At 40.8% G+C, this 22,264-nt stretch overlaps 3 protein-coding genes across 3 annotated transcripts in view; all 3 read right to left on the bottom strand.

Annotated features, from left to right (window-relative positions):
- The window catches only part of LOC134336136 (zinc finger protein 271-like), a 33,227-nt gene extending 27,237 nt beyond the window's left edge, over window positions 1-5,990 (bottom strand). Inside the window, exon 1 of the mRNA XM_063018833.1 lies at window positions 5,920-5,990. The gene's annotated coding sequence lies outside the window, so the exon portion shown is untranslated. The remainder of the gene's footprint in view (window positions 1-5,919) is intronic.
- A 7,512-nt stretch (window positions 5,991-13,502) lies between these two features.
- On the bottom strand, window positions 13,503-19,103 carry LOC134335981 (zinc finger protein 239-like). The gene is made up of 2 exons (XM_063018650.1): window positions 19,048-19,103; window positions 13,503-14,661 (listed from the first exon to the last, which is right to left on the bottom strand). The coding sequence occupies exon 2, from the start codon at window positions 14,581-14,583 to the stop codon at window positions 13,729-13,731; it is 855 nt and encodes a 284-aa protein (XP_062874720.1). The 5' UTR covers window positions 14,584-14,661; window positions 19,048-19,103; the 3' UTR covers window positions 13,503-13,728.
- LOC134302835 (zinc finger protein 664-like) lies at window positions 19,075-21,341 on the bottom strand. Its single transcript, XM_062988052.1, has 2 exons — window positions 20,878-21,341; window positions 19,075-19,159 (listed from the first exon to the last, which is right to left on the bottom strand). Exons 1-2 carry the CDS (start codon window positions 21,339-21,341, stop codon window positions 19,075-19,077), a joined length of 549 nt encoding a protein of 182 aa, XP_062844122.1.
- Between the last annotated feature and the right edge of the window lie 923 nt (window positions 21,342-22,264).

Genomic DNA, 22,264 nt, shown 5'->3' with positions numbered 1-22,264 from the left:
AGCTTTAAATTCAGAGAGAGAGAAAAGGTGAGTCTTTAGGAGAGCTTTAAATTCAGAGAGAGAGAAAAGGTGAGTCTTTAGGAGAGCTTTAAATTCAGAGAGAGAGAAAAGGTGAGTCTTTAGGAGAGCTTTAAATTCAGAGAGAGAGAAAGGTGAGTCTTTAGGAGAGCTTTAAATTCAGAGAGAGAGAAAAGGTGAGTCTTTAGGAGAGCTTTAAATTCAGAGAGAGAGAAAAGGTGAGTCTTTAGGAGAGCTTTAAATTCAGAGAGAGAGAAAAGGTGAGTCTTTAGGAGAGCTTTAAATTCAGAGAGAGAGAAAAGGTGAGTCTTTAGGAGAGCTTTAAATTCAGAGAGAGAGAAAAGGTGAGTCTTTAGGAGAGCTTTAAATTCAGAGAGAGAGAAAAGGTGAGTCTTTAGGAGAGCTTTAAATTCAGAGAGAGAGAAAAGGTGAGTCTTTAGGAGAGCTTTAAATTCAGAGAGAGAGAAAAGGTGAGTCTTTAGGAGAGCTTTAAATTCAGAGAGAGAGAAAAGGTGAGTCTTTAGGAGAGCTTTAAATTCAGAGAGAGAGAAAAGGTGAGTCTTTAGGAGAGCTTTAAATTCAGAGAGAGAGAAAAGGTGAGTCTTTAGGAGAGCTTTAAATTCAGAGAGAGAGAAAAGGTGAGTCTTTAGGAGAGCTTTAAATTCAGAGAGAGAGAAAAGGTGAGTCTTTAGGAGAGCTTTAAATTCAGAGAGAGAGAAAAGGTGAGTCTTTAGGAGAGCTTTAAATTCAGAGAGAGAGAAAAGGTGAGTCTTTAGGAGAGCTTTAAATTCAGAGAGAGAGAAAAGGTGAGTCTTTAGGAGAGCTTTAAATTCAGAGAGAGAGAAAAGGTGAGTCTTTAGGAGAGCTTTAAATTCAGAGAGAGAGAAAAGGTGAGTCTTTAGGAGAGCTTTAAATTCAGAGAGAGAGAAAAGGTGAGTCTTTAGGAGAGCTTTAAATTCAGAGAGAGAGAAAAGGTGAGTCTTTAGGAGAGCTTTAAATTCAGAGAGAGAGAAAAGGTGAGTCTTTAGGAGAGCTTTAAATTCAGAGAGAGAGAAAAGGTGAGTCTTTAGGAGAGCTTTAAATTCAGAGAGAGAGAAAAGGTGAGTCTTTAGGAGAGCTTTAAATTCAGAGAGAGAGAAAAGGTGAGTCTTTAGGAGAGCTTTAAATTCAGAGAGAGAGAAAAGGTGAGTCTTTAGGAGAGCTTTAAATTCAGAGAGAGAGAAAAGGTGAGTCTTTAGGAGAGCTTTAAATTCAGAGAGAGAGAAAAGGTGAGTCTTTAGGAGAGCTTTAAATTCAGAGAGAGAGAAAAGGTGAGTCTTTAGGAGAGCTTTAAATTCAGAGAGAGAGAAAAGGTGAGTCTTTAGGAGAGCTTTAAATTCAGAGAGAGAGAAAAGGTGAGTCTTTAGGAGAGCTTTAAATTCAGAGAGAGAGAAAAGGTGAGTCTTTAGGAGAGCTTTAAATTCAGAGAGAGAGAAAAGGTGAGTCTTTAGGAGAGCTTTAAATTCAGAGAGAGAGAAAAGGTGAGTCTTTAGGAGAGCTTTAAATTCAGAGAGAGAGAAGAAGTGAGTCTTTAGGAGAGCTTTAAATTCAGAGAGAGAGAAAAGGTGAGTCTTTAGGAGAGCTTTAAATTCAGAGAGAGAGAAAAGGTGAGTCTTTAGGAGAGCTTTAAATTCAGAGAGAGAGAAAAGGTGAGTCTTTAGGAGAGCTTTAAATTCAGAGAGAGAAAAGGTGAGTCTTTAGGAGAGCTTTAAATTCAGAGAGAGAAAGGTGAGTCTTTAGGAGAGCTTTAAATTCAGAGAGAGAGAAAAGGTGAGTCTTTAGGAGAGCTTTAAATTCAGAGAGAGAGAAAAGGTGAGTCTTTAGGAGAGCTTTAAATTCAGAGAGAGAAAAGGTGAGTCTTTAGGAGAGCTTTAAATTCAGAGAGAGAGAAAAGGTGAGTCTTTAGGAGAGCTTTAAATTCAGAGAGAGAGAAAAGGTGAGTCTTTAGGAGAGCTTTAAATTCAGAGAGAGAGAAAAGGTGAGTCTTTAGGAGAGCTTTAAATTCAGAGAGAGAGAAAAGGTGAGTCTTTAGGAGAGCTTTAAATTCAGAGAGAGAGAAAAGGTGAGTCTTTAGGAGAGCTTTAAATTCAGAGAGAGAGAAAAGGTGAGTCTTTAGGAGAGCTTTAAATTCAGAGAGAGAGAAAAGGTGAGTCTTTAGGAGAGCTTTAAATTCAGAGAGAGAGAAAAGGTGAGTCTTTAGGAGAGCTTTAAATTCAGAGAGAGAGAAAAGGTGAGTCTTTAGGAGAGCTTTAAATTCAGAGAGAGAGAAAAGGTGAGTCTTTAGGAGAGCTTTAAATTCAGAGAGAGAGAAAAGGTGAGTCTTTAGGAGAGCTTTAAATTCAGAGAGAGAGAAAAGGTGAGTCTTTAGGAGAGCTTTAAATTCAGAGAGAGAAAGGTGAGTCTTTAGGAGAGCTTTAAATTCAGAGAGAGAGAAAAGGATGAGTCTTTAGGAGAGCTTTAAATTCAGAGAGAGAGAAAAGGTGAGTCTTTAGGAGAGCTTTAAATTCAGAGCGAGAGAAAAGGTGAGTCTTTAGGAGAGCTTTAAATTCAGAGAGAGAGAAAAGGTGAGTCTTTAGGAGAGCTTTAAATTCAGAGCGAGAGAAAAGGTGAGTCTTTAGGAGAGCTTTAAATTCAGAGAGAGAGAAAAGGTGAGTCTTTAGGAGAGCTTTAAATTCAGAGAGAGAGAAAAGGTGAGTCTTTAGGAGAGCTTTAAATTCAGAGAGAGAGAAAAGGTGAGTCTTTAGGAGAGCTTTAAATTCAGAGAGAGAGAAAAGGTGAGTCTTTAGGAGAGCTTTAAATTCAGAGAGAGAGAAAAGGTGAGTCTTTAGGAGAGCTTTAAATTCAGAGAGAGAGAAAAGGTGAGTCTTTAGGAGAGCTTTAAATTCAGAGAGAGAGAAAAGGTGAGTCTTTAGGAGAGCTTTAAATTCAGAGAGAGAGAAAATGTGTGTCTTTAGGAGAGCTTTAAATTCAGAGAGAGAGAAAAGGTGAGTCTTTAGGAGAGCTTTAAATTCAGAGAGAGAGAAAAGGTGAGTCTTTAGGAGAGCTTTAAATTCAGAGAGAGAGAAAAGGTGAGTCTTTAGGAGAGCTTTAAATTCAGAGAGAGAGAAAAGGTGAGTCTTTAGGAGAGCTTTAAATTCAGAGAGAGAGAAAAGGTGAGTCTTTAGGAGAGCTTTAAATTCAGAGAGAGAGAAAAGGTGAGTCTTTAGGAGAGCTTTAAATTCAGAGAGAGAAAAGGTGAGTCTTTAGGAGAGCTTTAAATTCAGAGAGAGAGAAAAGGTGAGTCTTTAGGAGAGCTTTAAATTCAGAGCGAGAGAAAAGGTGAGTCTTTAGGAGAGCTTTAAATTCAGAGAGAGAGAAAAGGTGAGTCTTTAGGAGAGCTTTAAATTCAGAGAGAGAGAAAAGGTGAGTCTTTAGGAGAGCTTTAAATTCAGAGAGAGAGAAAAGGTGAGTCTTTAGGAGAGCTTTAAATTCAGAGAGAGAAAAGGTGAGTCTTTAGGAGAGCTTTAAATTCAGAGAGAGAGAAAAGGTGAGTCTTTAGGAGAGCTTTAAATTCAGAGCGAGAGAAAAGGTGAGTCTTTAGGAGAGCTTTAAATTCAGAGAGAGAGAAAAGGTGAGTCTTTAGGAGAGCTTTAAATTCAGAGAGAGAGAAAAGGTGAGTCTTTAGGAGAGCTTTAAATTCAGAGAGAGAGAAAAGGTGAGTCTTTAGGAGAGCTTTAAATTCAGAGAGAGAGAAAAGGTGAGTCTTTAGGAGAGCTTTAAATTCAGAGAGAGAGAAAAGGTGAGTCTTTAGGAGAGCTTTAAATTCAGAGCGAGAGAAAAGGTGAGTCTTTAGGAGAGCTTTAAATTCAGAGAGAGAGAAAAGGTGAGTCTTTAGGAGAGCTTTAAATTCAGAGAGAGAGAAAAGGTGAGTCTTTAGGAGAGCTTTAAATTCAGAGAGAGAGAAAAGGTGAGTCTTTAGGAGAGCTTTAAATTCAGAGAGAGAGAAAAGGTGAGTCTTTAGGAGAGCTTTAAATTCAGAGAGAGAGAAAAGGTGAGTCTTTAGGAGAGCTTTAAATTCAGAGAGAGAGAAAAGGTGAGTCTTTAGGAGAGCTTTAAATTCAGAGAGAGAGAAAAGGTGAGTCTTTAGGATAGCTTTAAATTCAGAGAGAGAGAAAATGTGTGTCTTTAGGAGAGCTTTAAATTCAGAGAGAGAGAAAAGGTGAGTCTTTAGGAGAGCTTTAAATTCAGAGAGAGAGAAAAGGTGAGTCTTTAGGAGAGCTTTAAATTCAGAGAGAGAGAAAAGGTGAGTCTTTAGGAGAGCTTTAAATTCAGAGAGAGAGAAAAGGTGGGTCTTTAGGAGAGCTTTAAATTCAGAGAGAGAGAAAAGGTGAGTCTTTAGGAGAGCTTTAAATTCAGAGAGAGAGAAAAGGTGAGTCTTTAGGAGAGCTTTAAATTCAGAGAGAGAAAAGGTGAGTCTTTAGGAGAGCTTTAAATTCAGAGAGAGAGAAAAGGTGAGTCTTTAGGAGAGCTTTAAATTCAGAGCGAGAGAAAAGGTGAGTCTTTAGGAGAGCTTTAAATTCAGAGAGAGAGAAAAGGTGAGTCTTTAGGAGAGCTTTAAATTCAGAGAGAGAGAAAAGGTGAGTCTTTAGGAGAGCTTTAAATTCAGAGAGAGAGAAAAGGTGAGTCTTTAGGAGAGCTTTAAATTCAGAGAGAGAAAAGGTGAGTCTTTAGGAGAGCTTTAAATTCAGAGAGAGAGAAAAGGTGAGTCTTTAGGAGAGCTTTAAATTCAGAGCGAGAGAAAAGGTGAGTCTTTAGGAGAGCTTTAAATTCAGAGAGAGAGAAAAGGTGAGTCTTTAGGAGAGCTTTAAATTCAGAGAGAGAGAAAAGGTGAGTCTTTAGGAGAGCTTTAAATTCAGAGAGAGAGAAAAGGTGAGTCTTTAGGAGAGCTTTAAATTCAGAGAGAGAGAAAAGGTGAGTCTTTAGGAGAGCTTTAAATTCAGAGAGAGAGAGAAGAAGTGGAACGTAGAGAGGAAGGAACAGAGTTCCAGAGATCAACTGCCAGCTTCTGGCTTCCAATAGAACTTCTTGGTGGAACGATAATTCATTAATTTCCCTCTGGGTAAATAAAGTGTCCGTCCGTCCGTCTGTCCGTCCACAGATCTCTCTATTCTCTCCATCCATCCATCCATCTACCCATCTATCAATCCATCCATCCATCGCAGCAGTTCCATTTAAAACATTTAGTTTTCTTTGCTTGGACAGAAGCTAAATGATAAATTATTAAGTCATTTTTGGAGTTGGTTCTAAAAAATGTCTATTGTTTTTGTTATTTGTTTAATATATTGGATGACTGGATGACACAGGGATCTGGGGAATCCAAATCATCCATTAAGGAGGCGGCACAGCGGCTCTCCCCGTGTCTGCGTGGGTTTCCTCCCACGGTCCAAAGACGTGCAAGTGAGGTGAATTGGAGACACTAAATTGTCCATGACTGTGTTTGACATTAACTTGTGAACTGATGAATGTTGTGTAATGAGTAACTACCGTTCCTGTCATCAATGTAACCAAAGTGTAAAACATGACGTTAAAATCCTAATAAACAAACAAATCATCTAATAAGGGCAATGTGTTGTACAGTCAGCAAAACTAAAACAACAAACGTTTGTAAACAAAGCTAAAAGAACTGAATGTGTGTCTATAAACAAGTGAATCGGTTCATCTGTACCGAATCATCTGTGATGCTAACAGTTAGCGGAGCAGCTAACAGTCTGTGTGTTTAAATGAGAAGGGAGTTAAAGCTCCTCAAATCATAACAGTAACATTTCATTTTAACTCTATTATTATTAATAATAAATAAAGTGAATAAATAAATAGTTTACTAACGGACGATTCGCTTCAATACAAACACATCAGCTGCTGCAGCGTCTTCTTTATCCTCTTCTTCTGCTTCGTCTTTAAACCGATGTGGCTGATGTACAGCGTTAAGGTTTGTGTTACCGCCCCCACTGGACTGAAGTGAGTACTACATTCATTCATTTATTCAGCTTCACTGCAGACCCACGTACTACATTATCATTTACTACACTATATTGCCAAAAGTATTCACTCCCCCACCCAGATCAGTGAATTCAGGTGTTACAATCACTTCCGTGGCCACAGGTGTATAAAACCGAGCACCTCGGCATGCAGACTGCTTCTACACACATTAGTGAAAGAACGGGTCGCTCTCAGGAGCTCAGTGAATTCCAGCGCGGTACCGTGATGCCACCTGTACAACAAGTCCAGTGGTGAAATCTCCTCACTACTAAATATTCCACAATCGACTGTCAGTGCTATTATAACAAAGTGGAAGCGATTGGGAACGACAGCGACTCAGCCACCAAGTGTTACCAGGTAAAATGACAGAGCGGGTCAGCGGATGCTGAGGAACATAGTGCGCAGAGGTCACCAACTTTCTGCAGAGTCGATCACTACAGACCTCCAAACTTCATGTGGCCTTCAGATGAGCTCCGGAACAGTGTGTAGAGCTTCATGAAACGGGTTTTCATGGCCGAGCAGCTGCATCCAAGCCTTACATCATCAAGTGGTGTAAAGCACGCCGCCACTGGACTCTAGAGCAGTGGAGACGTGTTGTCTGGCGTGACGAATCACGCTTCTCCGTCTGGCAATGCGATGGACGAGTCTGGGTTTGGTGGTCGCCAGGAGAACGGTACCTGTCTGACTGCATTGTGCCGAGTGTAAAGTGTGGTGGAGGGGGGATTATGGTGTGGGGGTGTCTTTCAGGAGTCGGGCTCGGCCCCTCAGTTCCAGTGAAAGGAACTCTTAATGCTTCAGCACACCAAGAGATTTTGGACAATTTCATGCTCCCGACTCTGTGGGAACGGTTTAGGGATGGTCCCTTCCTGATCCAACATGACTGCGCACCAGTGCACAAAGCACAAGCTCCATAAAGACGTGGATGAGCCAGTTTGACTGGCCTGCACAGAGTCCTGACCTCGACCCGATAGAACACCTTTGGGATGAATTAGAGCGGAGACTGTGAGCCAGGCCTTCTCGTCCAACATCAGTGTCTGACCTCATAAAATTCCCATAAACACACTCCTAAACCTGGTGGAAAGCCTTCCCAGAAGAGTTGAAGCTGTTATAGCTGCGAAGGGTGGCGACATCATATTAAACCCTGTGGATTAAGAATGGGAGTCACTCAAGTGCATATGTGTGTGAAGGCAGACGAGCGAATACTTTTGGTAATATAGTGTATTTAGCATTGTGACGGCCTGCAGTTAAACGCTGTTCTCCAGCCTGCTGGTCATGGATTGTAGTGGGCTGTATGTAGGATCTCCAGATGTATAGGCTGTAGTTCAGACCCAGGGTTTCTGGTTCGGGAAGGATGTTACGTGTATTGTTTGGAGAAATGTTGTCCATGCATGTGCTGGTGTAATCTGTAACAAAGTCTGTGTATTTATTAATGCCTGTGTCTGCTGCCTGAAGATCTGATTGGAAGCAGTCATGAAATATGATCATGGACTCCTCACACTATTCGTTAATTGTTCTGAGGGCTGATTTTTCCTATTTAAGCTTTTGTTTGTGAGCAGGGAAGGGGTTTGTAGCTGTCCTTGATAGCAATGTAGCAGTGGTCCAGTGTCTGCTAAGCCTGAGTGGGAAATGTAATATATTGTGCCTCAGATTTGCCTTGTTAAAGTCCCCCACGTCAGGGTGTGAATACTTTAGGTGATTGTGTGAATAATAGTAGTTCTAGTAATAATAGAAAAAACTAAGCAAAACAGCAAAATATAGTTATATTATTATTATTATTAAAATGCAAATGCTTACAGGCTACTTTAGTACTGCACCACTTAAGGAGTATTGTAGCCCCCATGGTCATTTATTGACTGTTTGTTTTGGTGCCACTGTGGCTGCCTGACTGGGTCAAGTTACCACGGCAATTTGTTGTTGAACCCTTGACCCATTAATATACCCATCTGATTGGTAGGTGAGCCCCCCCCCCCCTCGTCCCTATCCCCCACGATCAATTTGTTGTTATTTGTGTGTTGTTAAGTTGTGTTTGTTTGTTTTTTGGTGTGTGGAATTTAAATTAAAATTCTAAATATACACCTGTAACCTAATAATGTGTCTGTGGATACAGTTGTAATTTATTTATATTTATTGGATGGGTAGGGGGTGGAATGTCCTCAAGTGAATCGGATCACATTACTGAGTGACTCGGATTAACCCGAGTACATAAAATGAACCGAATTTACCACCACTACTGTACGCACACTTTACTCCGCCCGCTCCTGCTCTGCTGCGATTCGTTATCGCGCCGTCACATGACTTAACGGCGCTAAAAGCAGACACGTACTTATTATTATTTATTTATTAAAGACACATTTCTTTATTATTCTTTATTCCTGTTTAATTTTACCTGTATGTTTACATAATTTACGCATTTACACATTGCTCGTCTAGATTGTCTGTCTATTGTTTACTATTCCAGACTAGGGGTGTGTGTCGCCGGTCCTGGATTTCTGGGCAGTCTTCGGAAACAGCACCAAGCAGGATAGGCAGGCTCTCCAGAGGGACCTGCAGTCCATATACAGGAAACGGTGCTGGACAAGGGCCAGGAGGATAGTAAAGGACCCCAGTCATCCCAGCAATGGACTGTTTTCTTTGTTACGGTCTGGGAAGCGTTTTCGTGCTCTAAAAGCCAAAACGGAGAGGATGAGGAGGAGCTTTTTCCCACAAGCTATTCGAGTCCTCAACGGAAATAGCATTTAGGACCAATTTACACAACTTGCACAATCTAATTTATATGTATATGTATGTGTATATATGTGGACATATGTACAGTGTATCACAAAAGTGAGTACACCCCTCACATTTCTGCAAATATTTCATTATATCTTTTCATGGGACAACACTATAGACATGAAACTTGGATATAACTTAGAGTAGTCAGTGTACAACTTGTATAGCAGTGTAGATTTACTGTTTTCTGAAAATAACTCAACACACAGCCATTAATGTCTAAATAGCTGGCAACATAAGTGAGTACACCCCACAGTGAACATGTCCAAATTGTGCCCAAAGTGTCAATATTTTGTGTGACCACCATTATTATCCAGCACTGCCTTAACCCTCCTGGGCATGGAATTCACCAGAGCTGCACAGGTTGCTACTGGAATCCTCTTCCACTCCTCCATGATGACATCACGGAGCTGGTGGATGTTAGACACCTTGAACTCCTCCACCTTCCACTTGAGGATGCGCCACAGGTGCTCAATTGGGTTTAGTCCATCACCTTTACCTTCAGCTTCCTCAGCAAGGCAGTTGTCATCTTGGAGGTTGTGTTTGGGGTCGTTATCCTGTTGGAAAACTGCCATGAGGCCCAGTTTTCGAAGGGAGGGGATCATGCTCTGTTTCAGAATGTCACAGTACATGTTGGAATTCATGTTTCCCTCAATGAACTGCAGCTCCCCAGTGCCAGCAACACTCATGCAGCCCAAGACCATGATGCTACCACCACCATGCTTGACTGTAGGCAAGATACAGTTGTCTTGGTACTTCTCACCAGGGCGCCGCCACACATGCTGGACACCATCTGAGCCAAACAAGTTTATCTTGGTCTCGTCAGACCACAGGGCATTCCAGTAATCCATGTTCTTGGACTGCTTGTCTTCAGCAAACTGTTTGTGAGCTTTCTTGTGCGTCAGCTTCCTTCTGGGATGACGACCATGCAGACCGAGTTGATGCAGTGTGCGGCGTATGGTCTGAGCACTGACAGGCTGACCTCCCACGTCTTCAACCTCTGCAGCAATGCTGGCAGCACTCATGTGTCTATTTTTTAAAGCCAACCTCTGGATATGACGCCGAACACGTGGACTCAACTTCTTTGGTCGACCCTGGCGAAGCCTGTTCCGAGTGGAACCTGTCCTGGAAAACCGCTGTATGACCTTGGCCACCATGCTGTAGCTCAGTTTCAGGGTGTTAGCAATCTTCTTATAGCCCAGGCCATCTTTGTGGAGAGCAACAATTCTATTTCTCACATCCTCAGAGAGTTCTTTACCATGAGGTGCCATGTTGAATATCCAGTGGCCAGTATGAGAGAATTGTACCCAAAACACCAAATTTAACAGCCCTGCTCCCCATTTACACCTGGGACCTTGACACATGACACCAGAGAGGGACAATGACACATTTGGGCACAATTTGGACATGTTCACTGTGGGGTGTACTCACTTATGTTGCCAGCTATTTAGACATTAATGGCTGTGTGTTGAGTTATTTTCAGAAGACAGTAAATCTACACTGCTATACAAGTTGTACACTGACTACTCTAAGTTATATCCAAGTTTCATGTCTATAGTGTTGTCCCATGAAAAGATATAATAAAATATTTGCAGAAATGTGAGGGGTGTACTCACTTTTGTGATACACTGTATGTGTATATGCATGTATGCAGTTTATATATATACAGTGTATCACAAAAGTGAGTACACCCCTCACATTTCTGCAGATATTTAAGTATATCTTTTCATGGGACAACACTGACAAAATGACACTTTGACACAATGAAAAGTAGTCTGTGTGCAGCTTATATAACAGTGTAAATTTATTCTTCCCTCAAAATAACTCAATATACAGCCATTAATGTCTAAACCACCGGCAACAAAAGTGAGTACACCCCTTAGTGAAAGTTCCTGAAGTGTCAATATTTTGTGTGGCCACCATTATTTCCCAGAACTGCCTTAACTCTCCTGGGCATGGAGTTTACCAGAGCTTCACAGGTTGCCACTGGAATGCTTTTCCACTCCTCCATGACGACATCACGGAGCTGGCGGATATTCGAGACTTTGCGCTCCTCCACCTTCCGCTTGAGGATGCCCCAAAGATGTTCTATTGGGTTTAGGTCTGGAGACATGCTTGGCCAGTCCATCACCTTTACCCTCAGCCTCTTCAATAAAGCAGTGGTCGTCTTAGAGGTGTGTTTGGGGTCATTATCATGCTGGAACACTGCCCTGTGACCCAGTTTCCGGAGGGAGGGGATCATGGTCTGCTTCAGTATTTCACAGTAAATATTGGAGTTCATGTGTCCCTCAATGAAATGTAACTCCCCAACACCTGCTGCACTCATGCAGCCCCAGACCATGGCATTCCCACCACCATGCTTGACTGTAGGCATGACACACTTATCTTTGTACTCCTCACCTGATTGCCGCCACACATGCTTGAGACCATCTGAACCAAACAAATTAATCTTGGTCTCATCAGACCATAGGACATGGTTCCAGTAATCCATGTCCTTTGTTGACATGTCTTCAGCAAACTGTTTGCGGGCTTTCTTGTGTAGAGACTTCAGAAGAGGCTTCCTTCTGGGGTGACAGCCATGCAGACCAATTTGATGTAGTGTGCGGCGTATGGTCTGAGCACTGACAGGCTGACCCCCCACCTTTTCAATCTCTGCAGCAATGCTGACAGCACTCCTGCGCCTATCTTTCAAAGACAGCAGTTGGATGTGACGCTGAGCACGTGCACTCAGCTTCTTTGGACGACCAACGCGAGGTCTGTTCTGAGTGGACCCTGCTCTTTTAAAACACTGGATGATCTTGGCCACTGTGCTACAGCTTAGTTTCAGGGTGTTGGCAATCTTCTTGTAGCCTTGGCCATCTTCATGTAGCGCAACAATTCGTCTTTTAAGATCCTCAGAGAGTTCTTTGCCATGAGGTGCCATGTTGGAACTTTCAGTGACCAGTATGAGAGAGTGTGAGAGCTGTACTACTAAATTGAACACACCTGCTCCCTATGCACACCTGAGACCTAGTAACACTAACAAATCACATGACATTTTGGAGGGAAAATGACAAGCAGTGCTCAATTTGGACATTTAGGGGTGTAGTCTCTTAGGGGTGTACTCACTTTTGTTGCCGGTGGTTTAGACATTAATGGCTGTATATTGAGTTATTTTGAGGGAAGAATAAATTTACACTGTTATATAAGCTGCACACAGACTACTTTTCATTGTGTCAAAGTGTCATTTTGTCAGTGTTGTCCCATGAAAAGATATACTTAAATATCTGCAGAAATGTGAGGGGTGTACTCACTTTTGTGATACACTGTATATACAGTATATATATACAGTATATATATATTAGGGCTGTCAAACGAGTAAAAGTTTTATTCGTGATTAATCTCAGAATTTCATATAGTTAATCACGATTAATCGCATAAAAAAAAAAATCTGTGTAAATGTTATAGAAAACAAGGATTTTTAAGTGAAATGTTACCATTAAAATGGTGAACACATTTTATGCTAAATGTACTTATGTTAAAAACTGCTGGGACAAGAGAAAACTGTGAGGGAGTTTTATTCACTCACATACTAGGCAGTAATACTATCCAGCAGAGACCCTTGACTTCGTATATATGTCAGATTGTAGGTTAGAATTTCTCTATCAGCAAACATTGTAGATCAGCGGTGCTTTAGGTGGGATAAGGCGTAGTTATTGTAACAGACTTTTCTGTGGTTGTATCGTGACAATGGTTTGATGGACGTTTCTACACGAAGTGAGTGTGTTTTGACCCTTTGGGGCTTCCATAGTTCATGGAATAGCATGCTTTGCTAACGCGATGACTCTAGCTGTCCGCTATTCGGTACCGTAACAGAAAAAGTAATAAAAGTGTTCTGCTCCCGACAACTTGTGAATATAGCGTGTATTTATTTCTTTATTAAGAAAGTGCATCACTACGACGCTCGGTTACATTTGAGAAACTCTGGCTTAATGAGAGATGCCGTGCACGGTCAAGTCTCAACATGAACTACGGATGACTCGCAGGGCCAAATAGAATTTGCGTTAACGGCACTATTTTTTTTAATCGCGTTAAATTGAGATCGCGTTAATGCGTTATTATCGCGTTAACTTCGACAGCCCTAATATATATATATATACTGTATATACATATATATATATATGTGTGTATCTATAGATTAGTATTTGTGTATTTATCACATCTGTATAGCTTTATGTTGCAGTTTTTGCACTACTTGTCACTTTACACACTTGTTCACTTTAAATTGCCCTTTTTAATTATATTGTTAATTCTTCTAATGTTTCTACATTCTTACATTTAAAAACATTCTATATATTTTTTGTATAATATATTTTTTTACTATTTTGTACAGTAGATTTTGTAATTACTGTGGCGGAGCAGTCACGAAAGCATTTCACTGCCAGTTGTACTGTATATGACTCTGTATGTGACAAATAAACCTTGATTTGATTTGAGTCTGGTGCTCTCATGTCTGGTTTCTGACCCCTAGGACCGGAGCTGCCCACCCCGACTATAGACAAAGACTCAGAGCTTGGGGGGGGTTCTAGGTGATAGAAACGTGTGGTGATCAGGGATGTCGGATTGCTGTCGTTCTGCCTCTCTTGTTCGATCACGCAGGTTTGATCAAATTAAAGATGCCAGTTTTATTTTTATTGCATTCACAAAGTGTCCCAATATGTATAAAAATTGGGTTTGTACAGGGTTTTCAACTTATGGTCAGGTGTCCACATATATTTAGTCATATAGTCATTTACACTGAATCTGAGGGAACATTTAGAGCCATTAGAGAGAAAAACATACATACATGATACTACATACTAAACGTTACTACAATATTATTAGAACAGTTTAGATGCTGACTCCTGATCATTCGGTACAATCAGGCGGCTCGGATTTTGCACACTTGTGTCTCTTAACTGATGAAAAATGTGCAAAGCAGCGTCCACACTTCAAGCAGCAATGCGGTTTCTCTCCGGTGTGAATGCGCAGGTGAGTTTTGAAATAACTATTTGTACTAAAATCCTTTCCACACTCTAAGCAGTGATAAGGTTTCTCTCCGGTGTGAATGCGCTGGTGAATTTTAAAATATTTTAGGCTATTAAAGCTCTTTCCACAGTGCGAGCAGCAGTAGGGTTTCTCTCCGGTGTGAATGCGCTGGTGCACTGTTAAATAATTCTGGTCGTTGAAACATTTCCCGCACTCTAAGCACTGATACGGTTTCTCTCCGGTGTGAGTGCGCTGGTGGATCCGGAGCGCGCTCGGGACAGTAAAACCCTTCCCACACTCCGAACAGCCGTACGGCTTCTCTCCGGTGTGAACGCGCTGGTGGACTCTGAGCGCGCTCCGGAAAGAAAAACTCTTTTCACAATACGAGCAGCAGTACGGTTTTTCTCCGGTGTGAATGCGCTGGTGCGACTTGAGGCTTCCGGAGTTATTGAAACGCTTTCCGCACAGTGAGCAGCAGTACGGCTTCTCTCCAGTGTGAGTGCGCCGGTGGACTTTGAAGTGCCCCCAGATCCTGAAGCTCTTTCCACAGTCGGAGCAGAAGTAGGGTTTCTCTCCAGTGTGAATGCGCTGGTGGATTTTGAGGTTACTCAGGACCCCAAAGGTCTTCCCGCAGTCTGAGCAGGAGTAAATTTTACTCTGTGTCTGATGATCAGAGCTGCTCATGCTGGGAGCTTCGGTGGTTATTTGCTGATCACTGCTGCTGTTATTCTGCATCTCTGGGTTTCACCAGTGTCTCATAATGGAGGTGGTTTTAGGTTGTAGAGGAAAGTGGATCCAAGGAGCAGCAGAAGACTGAAGTAGACAAAAAAAAGAAATAATGTCAAAATATTATAAACATGAATATTATTACAATTATTTTAATAAGAGGTTCTGATTTCATCATTAAGCTCACAGTGTGTCACCATTACTGACACTCAATAAAACCTGTCTGTTAATGCTCACTGGTGAAATGGCCATGATAAAATAAAGAGCTATCAGATGCTGTTGCAGTGTTGAACTTCGTTTTTAACATCTAATTAACAGATTACCACATGAACCTGGAGTTAAACCAGGATACATTCGAGAGGCTGATTCAAGGCTGTGATGAAGAGACACGACTTTGGCTCCCAAGCAAAGATCTAGCTGTGCTGGTGGCTAAAATCTCTAGAATGATTTTAAATGCCTATAAAGGAAGTTAAAGAAGTAGTAACAGATCAGGACGTTGTGAATGGAAAAAAATAATTTGGTAAAAGAAACTTAAAGCAAAAGACGTGTTGCTTAGGGCTGCCGCGATTGGTCGACCTAGTCAACGTTAATATTTTAAGTCGATGCGTCATAATTAAAACTGTGATTATAAATGATCCTTCTTAATTTCCACACGACTCGCCGTGTGCAGGACCTCAGTCGTATCTGCTCCGGTCACCGGTCGGCGGTTGTCTTAAAAAACGCCGTCTGCAGCCGTCAGAGGACGATTGTAGAGCTTTCAAAGAGAAGATCAAAGTTCTCCACGACCCAAATCATCCAAAGTTCGGTGATACTTAAAACTGGTACAGAACTAAAAGCTGGTTTGTTCACTGTGTAAAGCTTCGATGGTACCACAGCAGCACCGGCGCCGTGCTGCACGTCTATATTGTTTCATTAAGCTTCTTAATCGTGGAGATCTTGGAATACCGAGCAAAAAGCTTCTCGTGTGAATGCGCCGGAGCTCTCACCACTGTGTTTACATGGTTTAGAATGTGAAGTAAGTGTTGAGTGAATGTGGAGGTTAGAATCTGGGCTCGTTCTGTAATGAGACGCGGCTACATCTAACTATTTTATCTCTGCTATAAGTTGAAGCACGTTGCTGAGTGTACAGAACAGCATGAACACGAGCTGCACTCTGTTTAATATGGACATAAACCCTGTTTACATTCAGTTCTGTGTTAGATTATTATGCTGCACAGTTTAGTGTTCAAATACAAGAAGATTAAATGAGATTCAAATTTTTTTGGAGGAAAATCGATAGATTAATCAATAGAAAAATAGCCGTTAGTGGCCCTAGTGTTGCTATAAACTGTAAAACCCCCCAAAAAAAAAAACCTGTAAACAAAACTAACAAAAACTTGGAGTTTCTATAAAACTGTAAATCCCCAATTAAAGCCAAATAAACATAATGTTTTTACAAAACCTTCAAAAACGATTCGTAAACAAAGCTAAAAGCAACTTGATGTGTTTCTGTAAAACCGTTAATAACGAAGCAACTCTGAATCAGTTCAGGTCAATTGATTCATTTTGCTAAATCGACTCATGAATCGATTCATCAGTACTGAATCGTGTGTGATGCTAATGGTTAGCGGAGCTGTTAATGTGTTTACATTTTACGTTTACATTTTCAGCATTTAGCGGACGTTTTTATCCAAAGCAATTCATTCTAAGCAATTGAGGGTTAAGGGCCTTGCTCAAGGGCCCAACAGTGACAACCTGGCAGTGGTGGGGTTTGAACCAGCGACCTTCTGCTTACTAGTCCAGTACCTTAACCGCTAGGCTACAACTGTCCACAATAATGTGTGTTTACATACATGTACATTTACATTTTCAGGATTTAGCCGACGTTTTTATCCAAAGCGACTTACATTAGTGTGACAGTATATTGTCCAAGCAACTGAGGGTTAAGGGCCTTGCTCAAGGGCCCAACAGTGACAACCTGGCAGTGAACCAGCAACCTTTTGATTACTAGTCCAGTACCTTAACCGCTAGGCTACAACTGTCCACAATAATGTGTGTTTACATACATTTACATTTTCAGGATTTAGCCGACGCTTTTACCCAAAGCAGTGTGACGTTATATTGTCTCAGCAACTGAAGGTTAAGTCAACAGTGACAACCTGGCAGTGAACCAGCAACCTTTTGATTGCTACTCCAGTACCTTAACCGCTAGACTTTTCAAGTCCGCACTCGCCGTTTTGTTTGTGTTTTTGCATCAACTCCACACCACGAAGCAGCACAACAGCTGCAGATGAATGAACTGCACGTCTGTCCTGTTAGAAAAAAGCGATTCTGATTCTGGACCGAGCTTCCTGACCTGCAGTCCATATACAGGAAACGGTGCTGGTCAAGGGCCAGGAGGATAGTGAAGGACCCCAGTCATCCCAGTAATGGACCGTTTTCTCTGTTACGGTCTGGGAAACGCTTTCGTGCCTTGAAAGCCAAAACAGAGAGGACGAGAAGGAGCTTTTTCCCACAAGCTATTCGAGTCCCCAATCAAAATAGCAATCAGGACTAAAGTACACGGATCTAAATTCATGTGTATATAAGAGTATATATATATATATACGATATTCACACTCTTACTGCATTATGTTGCACAATAATAGATCAGTATTATGTTCAGTTCTTGCACAACTGCTGTCACTTTCGCACACTCGGTTCACTTTAAATTGCTTTTATTTTTAAATTATATTTAAGCTTTCTTAATTTCAATTTTTAAATCTTACATTTTTTTTAAACGTTTCTATTTTTTTTGTATAATATATATTTTGTGTACTTTGTTTACCTTTTGTAACTACTGTGGCTGAGCAGTCACAAAAGCATTTCACTGAAGAACAGCTTTTTCCTGTTCCATGTTTTGAAGTGATGTGGTATTGATATTGCACATGCCCAAAGTGTGAGTGTTGTGAAATGTGAGTTGGTGAGTGACTGAGAAAAAGGTGAGTTGTTATTATACATTGTTTGGCATTCTGATGGCCTGCAGGAAAAAGCTGTTCTTCAGTGAAATGCTTTTGTGACTGCTCAGCCACAGTAGTTACAAAAAGTACACAAAATATATATTATACAAAAAATAGAAATGTTTAAAAAGATTTAAAGACTCAAAAGTTGAAATTAAGAAAGCTTAAATATAATTTAAAAAATAAAAGTAATTTAAAGTGAACCGAGTGTGCGAAAGTGACAGCAGTTGTGCAAGAACAACATAATACTGATCTATTATTGTGCAACATAATGCAGTAAGAGTGTGAATATCGTACACACATATATATATATATATATATACTCATATATACACATGAATTTAGATCAGTGTATGTTAGTCCTGAATGCTATTTTGGTTGAGGACTCGGATAGCTTGTGGGAAAAGCTCCTTCTCGTCCTCTCCGTTTTGGCTTTCAAGGCACAAAAGCGTTTCCCAGACTGTAATAGAGAAAACGGTCCATTACTGGGATGACTGGGGTCCTTCACTATCCTCCTGGCCCTTGACCAGCAATCTGGACTTTAACCTCTCCTGCAGTACTATTATTATTATTATTATTATTAGCATTATTAATATCCACAATTCCTGCAATGTTCACTTTGTTTACAATGCAAATCTGCACTTTAACTGCAATTTTTTACATATATTTTTCTCTTTTCTTGTTTATATTTTTATATACATACGTATATAAGCCTGTTTATTATATTGTATTATATTGTTGTTTTATTTGTACTTTTTATTATAGCATACTCGTAGAGTTCCCGAGCCTCCCAACACATATTTCAATGTACAATTGCTGCTAAATTTGTACAAATGACAAATAAACCTGAACTTGATTTGATTCTGATTTGAAACACACACGTAACAATGGGGCTCTTGTCAACATTGTGACGTCACAACGCCCTGTCACTAGGAGACGCACCTTACTGTGGGGGGTCTCTACTGATGTGAGCTAATAAAAACAATAAACAATGATAAATACGTTTAAAAATGAAAGTTAAAAACACGTAAAATAAGTCAGCTGATACGATTGCACCATACATCTAATAAACTATAAAAGAATAAAGTGTTTTTTATTTGTTGTTGTTGTTATTATTGTTTAGGGCTAAACGCTGAATAGAAAAAAATAAGATGGTCTCACCATAAAGGCATTTGTTAGTTGTGTGTGTGTATATATATATATATATATATATTAAAGTACAATAACATAGCCGAATGGTTATTGATGCATTTATCACATACACACACACATATTACCCTGGTGCCACCAGTGACATGAAATTACCCCCCCCATCACAATCCTTCCTACCCCGGACCAAGTGTCCTCTTATTTAAACACCAAAATATGCTCAGCCTAGAATTAAATCTCCCTAAATCCTAACAGTGCTATTCTATTATGAACTCTATTCTGTTATTAATGATAATGTAGTGAATAATGAAGCTGTGATAAATAAATAAAGCTGTATTTTACTTACAGATGATTCAGTGTAGCAGGAGGAACATCAGCTCATCTCCTCGGGTTCTCCTTCTTCCTCTGAACTGAGATGGTTGATCTTCAGGTTCAGGTTTATTAGCGCCTCTACTGGACTGCAGTGTGAGAACTGAGATCACAGCTGCTCTGTCCTGGTCAGGGTCACAGTGGGTCTGATTAACTGGGTAAAAGGTAACCTGGCATCCTGTAATAAACTTTATAGATTTGCATTTGCAGCATTTATTAAAAGCTTTTCCCTTCCAAACAGAATAGTTTCAGCAATTAAGTAGGGATGTAACGATACGCTCTACCCACAATGTGATGCGATTTACGATACTGGGTCAATCGATACGATTTTTTAAACAAAATTAAATTGAAGACAAATTATGACAAAGTTTCCTTTTATTATTTATCTTTAAATAAATAAAATCCTGTATTTGTGCTTATCTTTTATTAATCTAAATAATGAATGTCCTTTTATTTCTAAGGTAGCTACAAACTATGCAAAACAATGCTGCACATTTCCCTTATTGTGTAAAACTAACCTAAAATGAAAAAAAAAAACAAAAAAAACGCATTAAATAAATACATGAATAAATAATTCAAATAAAGAAAGTTTCCTCACATCAGTACGTTTGGCTGTAAAATTCCGAACCTGGCAACCCTGTAGTGGCTTTTAATGACCTCACTGTCACTGCTGGACTGAGAATAGTCCACCAACCAAAAATATCCAGCCGACAGCGCGCCGTGGGCAGCGTCCTGTGACCACTGATGAAGGTCTAGAAGATGACCGACTCAAACAGCAGCAATAGATGAGCGATCGTCTCTGACTTTACATCTACACGGTGGACCGACTAGGTAGGAGTGTCTAATAGAGTGGACAGTGAGTGGACACGGTGTTTAAAAACTCCAGCAGCACTGCTGTGTCTGATCCACTCATACCAGCACAACACACACTAACACACCAGCACCATGTCAGTGTCACTGCAGTGCTGAGAATCATCCACCACCTAAATAATACCTGCTCTGTGGTGGTCCTGTGGGGGTCCTGACCATTGAAGAACAGCATGAAAGGGGGCTAACAAAGCATGTAGAGAAACAGATGGACAACAGTCAGTAATTGTAGAACTACAAAGTTCATACACAGTTTAAGCTGTGACAGCCACACTATTCAAAATACATCTGTGTAAAGATGAGCTGTGAATCATAAATCAATCAAATCAAAGATACCAGTTTTATTTTTATTACAATTTACAAAATGTCCCAACAATTAGAGAGAAAAACATACATACATGATACTACATACTAAACGTTACTACAATATTAGATACTAACTCCTCATCATTTGCTTTCAAAAGATCATTCGGTACAATCAGGCGGCTCGGATTTTGCACACTTGTGTCTCTTAACTGATGAAAAATGTGCAAAGCAGCGTCCACACTTCAAGCAGCAATGCGGTTTCTCTCCGGTGTGAATGCGCAGGTGAGTTTTGAAATAACTATTTGTACTAAAATCCTTTCCACACTCTAAGCAGTGATAAGGTTTCTCTCCGGTGTGAATGCGCTGGTGAATCCGAAAATACTTCATGCTATTAAAGCTCTTTCCACAGTGCGAGCAGCAGAACGGTTTCTCTCCGGTGTGAATGCGCTGGTGGACCGTTAAATAACTCTGGTCGTTGAAACATTTCCCGCACTCCGAGCACCGATACGGTTTCTCTCCGGTGTGAATGCGCAGGTGAGTTTTGAAATAACTATTTGTACTAAAATCCTTTCCACACTCTAAGCAGTGATAAGGTTTCTCTCCGGTGTGAATGCGCTGGTGAATCCGAAAATACTTCATGCTATTAAAGCTCTTTCCACAGTGCGAGCAGCAGAACGGTTTCTCTCCGGTGTGAATGCGCTGGTGGACCGTTAAATAACTCTGGTCGTTGAAACATTTCCCGCACTCCGAGCACCGATACGGTTTCTCTCCGGTGTGAGTGCGCTGGTGGATCCGGAGAGCACCCGGGATAGTAAAAGCCTTCCCACAGTGCGAACAGAGGAACGGCTTTTCACCAGTGTGAACGCGCTGGTGCGTTTTGAGTGCACTCTGGACAGTAAAACCTTTTCCACACTGTGCGCAGCGGTATGGTTTTTCTCCAGTGTGAATGCGCTGGTGCGTTTTGAGCGCACTCTGGACAGTAAAACCTTTTCCACACAGTGAGCAGCAGTAGGGTTTCTCGCCAGTGTGAATGCGCTGGTGGATTTTGAGTGCGCTCTGGACCCCAAAGCTCCTTCCACAGTCTGAGCAGGAGTACATTTTACTCTGTGTTTGACGATCAGAGCTGTTCATGCTGGGAGCTTCGGTGGTTATTTGCTGTGTCTCATAATGGAGGAGATTTTAGGTTGTAGAGGAAAGTGGATCCAAGGAGCAGCAGAAATCCTCGTTTATTTCTGAAGTAGACAAAAACAAATGTCAAAAAACATGTATAAATTACAAACATTTGTACATATAATACAATAAATTATTTAATATTACATGTATTAAGCCACAGTGTAAAGATACTTTAGAAAGTAAGAGTGAAATGAGACCAAACTCTCATGCAGAAGTCATAAAACTTGATGCACTCTGAAATACTAAATGTATTATTTTATATCATTTATTATTATCTGATCGTGTTGCAAGTCCTATGTGACTGGAAGTTCAGACGAGGGTTCGAGTTTAATTCTACTGACTTCAGTACGAAGGAGATGAACAATAGATACTCTACGTTGGTCAACCATGGAGTAAAATCAGAGCTCTGGAACAAAGATCTAGCTGTGCTGGTGCCAGATCCCTCCCAGTATCTTGAATGAAGCCCAAAATGGACACACACCACCAAACACCAAACACAACAGAAATGTAACAGGTAACAGCAGCCACACCAGAATGTTATCAGCTGTTATCTGGTCCTTCGTTGAGTGAGAGGTGTCACGGCCCGTTGTCTGTTATCGGCCGTCTACTTTCGCCATCATTCACGCCCTCGTCCGTGACTGGGAGTCTTCTTTTGTCGCAATCCGAAGGTTGGGAGCCTTCTTTCACCGTTATTACATTTACATTTTCACATTTTCAGCATTTCGCAGACGCTTTTATCCAAAGCGACTCACACAGTGAGCGGAACACGATGAGCAATTGAGGGTTAAGGGCCTTGCTCAGGGACCCAACAGTGGCAACTTGGTGGTGGCGGGGCTTGAACCGGCAAC

Source organism: Trichomycterus rosablanca, chromosome 2 (assembly GCF_030014385.1).
Source record: "Trichomycterus rosablanca isolate fTriRos1 chromosome 2, fTriRos1.hap1, whole genome shotgun sequence".
Lineage (NCBI taxonomy): Eukaryota > Metazoa > Chordata > Actinopteri > Siluriformes > Trichomycteridae > Trichomycterus > Trichomycterus rosablanca.
This window is presented reverse-complemented; position numbering and strand designations above follow the sequence as displayed.

Bases quoted from the DNA above. Each gene is read 5' to 3' on its own strand.
- LOC134335981 (XM_063018650.1), bottom strand. From the start codon at position 14,583: ATGCAGAATAACAGCAGCAGTGATCAGCAAATAACCACCGAAGCTCCC.
- LOC134302835 (XM_062988052.1), bottom strand. From the start codon at position 21,341: ATGTACTCCTGCTCAGACTGTGGAAGGAGCTTTGGGGTCCAGAGCGCA. The intron at 19,160-20,877 runs GTATTTTCGGAT...CTCACACTGCAG, and splicing joins AAGAGCTTTAATAGCATGAA to TCCAGTAGAGGCGCTAATAA.